Source organism: Juglans microcarpa x Juglans regia, chromosome 2S (genome assembly GCF_004785595.1).
Source record: "Juglans microcarpa x Juglans regia isolate MS1-56 chromosome 2S, Jm3101_v1.0, whole genome shotgun sequence".
Classification (NCBI taxonomy): Eukaryota; Viridiplantae; Streptophyta; class Magnoliopsida; order Fagales; family Juglandaceae; genus Juglans; species Juglans microcarpa x Juglans regia.
The window spans coordinates 20,579,207-20,584,167 of record NC_054597.1 but is presented as its reverse complement, the minus strand read 5'-3'; the positions used below and the strand labels follow the sequence as shown (position 1 = coordinate 20,584,167).

The window sequence follows — 4,961 nt, the reverse complement described above, 5'->3', positions numbered from 1 at the left end:
TACAAAATCGTCTAAATTTTAGGACTCAACTTGATAGCCATGTACATGCTTCAAGAGTTCGAATTTGAAAATTCTTATTAGAGACAACTTTGTATCCTTTTAAGATAGCTTTCAAACGCATCAAGACTCGCATCAATCCGATATTTGAACTGAAAGTTATGATCAAAATACTAAAGTATGTACAGGCTGTGTCTTCTAACGAATTTCGAACTGACTTTTTCTCTTGATCCGAATTACTCTCAAACCCCATCATAATCCTTATTTGAAGAGTCCTACAATCGTTAAAAATTCTTAGGTTGTTCCAACGTCTTGCCCACTTGAAAGTTCTTTGAATTTGACTGGGTTTGGACTTGCTCTTTTATAGACTCTGAAATTAAATATAAAAATATACTCAGGAGTATTCCAAAGTAAATAGAAATTCAATTTAAAAATACACATTAATTCCTATTATTTCTATTCACATTTTAGTATTTTAGTCCAATAATAGGGTATTTAGAGTACATTTTCGTACATTTTAGCATTTTGTTAAGTTTGATTAATTTAACAAGTGTTGTTTATTGCTTTTTACTAATAGTTTTAATTAATTATTATTTGGCATCATAATTAACTTTCATTGTTATTTTAATGCTTGCTATCATTCTAGCATTAGTTTTCTATTTAATTGATTAATCGAGAATGATGATCAATATGTGTCGTTTTTTCATTATTTATAAAGTTGCACATGCTCGTACAAATGACTTTGCTTTAAACACGTCTTTATAACAAATTGAGAAGATTATGGATATGGTAATCCTATGAAAAGGTCATCCGAGGTCATTAGAAGTAGTACAGGGCACACAAGCCACATGAGAGGAAACCAAGCGTGCATGTTACAGGATATTGTTAACAGTGAACATTATTAATATGAAATTCTAGGCGAATGTAAGACAAGAATGAAAAATAAGCATCCTAATTGCTTTTGTTATCATTGAGGTTTTCTTTATTTGATCATGGCTTATTACACATGCATTCCAGTTCTATTTGTCTCTTATTGTCAGCTCTTTGTTATCTACTTGTTATAATCTGCTCACTTATTCACACTACTGGCACTGAAGTTTCCATTTACGAAATTCTGAAACTCACATTTTCCTATTCTTTATTATAAGATGTCGCTTTATAGCATAACCACGACTAAGAATTTTTCAAATGTAGTAGTCATCATCATTGTAGATAAGCATATTCAAATGGAAATTTAATTTATCAGTCTTTTTCCAAATGAACAGTACTCATTTAAGAATAATTAATTATTAGTGATTGGATGTATGGTCATCATGAAACCCTCGTCTCACTATAACCTACAAATAATTTAAATATCACTCTGGAAGATGGGATTTGAGTCGAGTTTATCATTAGACACATTGATAGAGAGAATGCCACTTATGTTAAAATAGGAAATTTTGTAATGTATTATATATATCTTTTTTCTTTTGGAATGTTTAATAATCTTTTCCTACTGTTTTTGCTATGTAAGAAAAAACTACTTTCTATAAATAATGTATTTTCTTTATCTATCATGTCTCGCTTAATCTCTCTTAATATTACAGTACTTATTTTCTCTCATGTTTGAAGTTCATCATTTTAGTAGAAGAATGTAATGTTACTTTTTATTCTATATTTGTTATTCCTCATTGCTTTATTTAGTTATTTAGTTGACGCGAAGTATTTTAAGTGGCTTTCCTGTCAACCACTTAACAAAAAAATAACAAAAAATCTATCACGCCAATCGATATGACAATAAAGTCCTTGATAGTTATTATTATTTTCTTCGCAAAAGAGAATGTGGGGGTAACTAGCGTAGCAACCTTTCATAGGCGTGACCATAGGAGGTTCTCACTACTACAGAATGTTTGGTTTAAGCCATAACTACTGCCCAAATAGCGAGCTCGTCACTGCAGTTGTGCAATACTCCCAAAAAGTATCCAGCTAATTCAAAATCCATCCACATAGACCAAAGGTAAAGCTTTATAAGTGGTTTTAACTTATGTTCTGACTCGAACTCTTAACCCTGTTATAAAATACTATTTCATACCAACTGAGCTATCACCTTGGTAGTTCCAATCAACTAATTCATGTGTAGCATTTTAAATATCCTCATTTAAATGGTGGATATAACAAGTGACTTAAAACTCAACACTTCCACCGGTGCGATTGATGATAACGAATTAAAGATGAATACCAAATTATTTAATTTCATGTGCGAGAAATAAATGCGGAAGATACCGTGCATTGCTTTGTATATGAGATAGAGAGATCGAAGGTCGGTTTGTACACAACTGAGGTAGACGAGAAAATAATGAAATCCGAACAGGTGACATGAATGACATATTAAATACTTCGGAACGGGGAAGATGTAACTGGCAAATATCATTTCTCGTATTATATATACATGCATATATATATATATATATATATATTTTAACTCTTAACCCTCATGTTTTCTTTTATTCAACTGACAAAATCCCCTTTATTATAAGTATCTTTATATATCCTCAAAAACATCATTATAAGTTCAAACAACCACAACCGACGCATGCAGTTATGCCAGCTACGAACTCACCCTGTGCTGCTTTTGTGTTTTTGATTCTCCTTTTACCCCCAATATCAGGCTATCAGCCCCAAAGTTTGAGTTTCCTCAACATTACTGCAAGAGACCCTTATGCCTAGTTGCTACATCTCATAATTGTGGCCGTGGTCCCGGCCAATTAAAAGTGTGGTTATAATTCTCACCAAACTTGTTAAATTCAATTCCTCTTGAGTACGTACTTCAATGCAAGAAATTAATGAATACGTACCTTCCACCAAATGTTCTTTATTTCCATGCAATTTCTGAAACACTGAAGTGACCAAGGGTAATGGCATACATGCATGTCTCATGGTTATTCTTGTTTCACATCCTAGTACTAGTAGCAAAATCCAAAGCCAAAGTTCCGGCAATTATAGTGTTTGGAGACTCATCCGTGGATGCAGGCAACAACAACCAGATTCCGACAATTGCAAGGAGCAATTTCAACCCTTATGGTCGTGATTTCCCCGGTGGCCGCCCGACTGGACGGTTCTCTAATGGTCGCATTCCTCCTGACTTTATCTCCGAGGCTTTCGGCCTCAAGCCAGTAATACCAGCCTACTTGGATCCAATGTATAACATCTCAGATTTTGCCACTGGCGTTTGCTTTGCCTCTGCTGGAACTGGCTATGACAATGCCACTTCTGATGTGCTGGTAAAAGTAGTATCAATGTCCACTTTCTTATGCGTACATATTCTCAATACCATATTTATGGAGCCTGAATGCTGGATCAATATGCCCTCAATCCAACGTACAATTATGCAATTTCAGGTACTCTAATATGTAAAATTATGTGGTAATTAAAGAAAAATAGTTCTATGCATGTTTCAGGGAGTGATACCTTTATGGAGAGAAGTGGAGTTATACAAGGACTACCAGAAGAATTTGAAAGACTATGCTGGAGAATGGAAGGCAAACGAAATACTGAGCGAGGCTTTATACTTGATTAGTGTGGGAACAAACGATTTCCTGGAGAACTATTACGCACTCCCTAATCGACAATCCCAGTTCACAATCAAACAGTACGAGGATTTCCTCATCATACTTGCAAGGAATTTCATTCAGGAACTGTATGAACTAGGAGCTCGGAAGATATCCTTAACTGGGGTTCCTCCAATGGGATGTTTGCCATTGCAGAGGACCACAAATATTATGGATAATCATGGTTGCGTGGAGAGATACAACAACTTGGCCGTAGAATTTAATGGGAAATTGAAGGGTTTGGTGGCAATGCTGAACAAGGAGCTTCCTGGGCTTAAACTGGTTTTTGCAGATGCATTTAACGTTTTTATGCAAATTATCACCAGGCCCTCTATATATGGTAAGTTAATCTGCACATATGTTTCTTTCCTTCTTTACTTTGGATAGATATTTCCTTCATTCTCTTTATTTTTCTTTTTATTAAATAATTTCCAGCCTTCAGAATTCGTAACCGCTCATGAACAAACTCGAAAGTCTGGCTTAGGGTCCATTTAGATAGTAAGATTATTAGTTGAAATTAGATGAGATGAGATGAGATGCCATCTCCAAACCAGGGCTTGGCCTGCACAATTAGTAGGTAGGTAACCCTTTAGAAACTTACAAAAGTTAGTACATTTACTTGTGATAGATAGAGTAGGAATAAAATATACTATAGCTTGCGCGGCCGTAGAGCTAACTAGGGAGGATTATTATCAACCACTTAGCTAGCTATGCCACTTCAACCAGAAAACTATGGTATTTTTAGAAATAAAAAGGAGAAAAACAAAACACAAAAAAAAAAAAAAAAAAAAAAAAAAGTAAGGAAACGAAACGGGTTCTAATGGTTTTGGTTGGCAGGATTCGAGGTTGTAGGAGTGGGGTGCTGCGGCACTGGGACATTTGAGATGAGCTACCTCTGCGATCCACGAAGTCCATTTACATGCACAGATGCAAATAAATATGTGTTCTGGGATGCCTTCCATCCTTCTGAGAAAACAAATCAGATGATCTCCAATCATTTATTTAAACTGTTTCTGGCCAAGTTCCTTTGATGTCTACTTCTCATGTTACATACAATATATTGGCATCTGATCCCCTGTCAATGGAATGGAATTTCGGCTTAGGTCGCCCGGCCTCAGTCTCACTTTTTCTTTTTCTTTTTTCCTTTATTCTCTTTTGAATAATGATATACATATAATATTTTTTATAGTTATTTTTACAACTTTATATTTTCAATATTGGAGGACGATTGTATAAAATTTAGAATTGAAATAAAAGAAAAGTTAAATATTTTTAATGAAGTGAGGCACTATTATATATATATTGATTGATAGTAAAGAAACTTATATAAATATAATTATTCCTTTTTTTGTTTCAAACTCTCGCAATTTTGCAACT

The 4,961-nt window shown here is 34.3% G+C and overlaps 1 protein-coding gene across 1 annotated transcript; it reads left to right on the top strand.

Moving 5' to 3' along the window:
* Positions 1-2,795: 2,795 nt before the first annotated feature.
* LOC121251865 (GDSL esterase/lipase At2g42990) lies at positions 2,796-4,686 on the top strand. Its single transcript, XM_041151255.1, has 3 exons — positions 2,796-3,257; positions 3,435-3,924; positions 4,422-4,686. Exons 1-3 carry the CDS (start codon positions 2,892-2,894, stop codon positions 4,613-4,615), a joined length of 1,050 nt encoding a protein of 349 aa, XP_041007189.1. The 5' UTR covers positions 2,796-2,891; the 3' UTR covers positions 4,616-4,686.
* Positions 4,687-4,961: the final 275 nt, after the last annotated feature.

Excerpts from the sequence above, each read along its gene's own strand:
- LOC121251865 (XM_041151255.1), top strand. The coding sequence starts at position 2,892 with ATGGCATACATGCATGTCTCATGGTTATTCTTGTTTCACATCCTAGTA. Across the intron at positions 3,258-3,434 it reads ATGCCACTTCTGATGTGCTG|GGAGTGATACCTTTATGGAG; the intron begins GTAAAAGTAGTA and ends TGCATGTTTCAG. Across the intron at positions 3,925-4,421 it reads CACCAGGCCCTCTATATATG|GATTCGAGGTTGTAGGAGTG; the intron begins GTAAGTTAATCT and ends TTTGGTTGGCAG.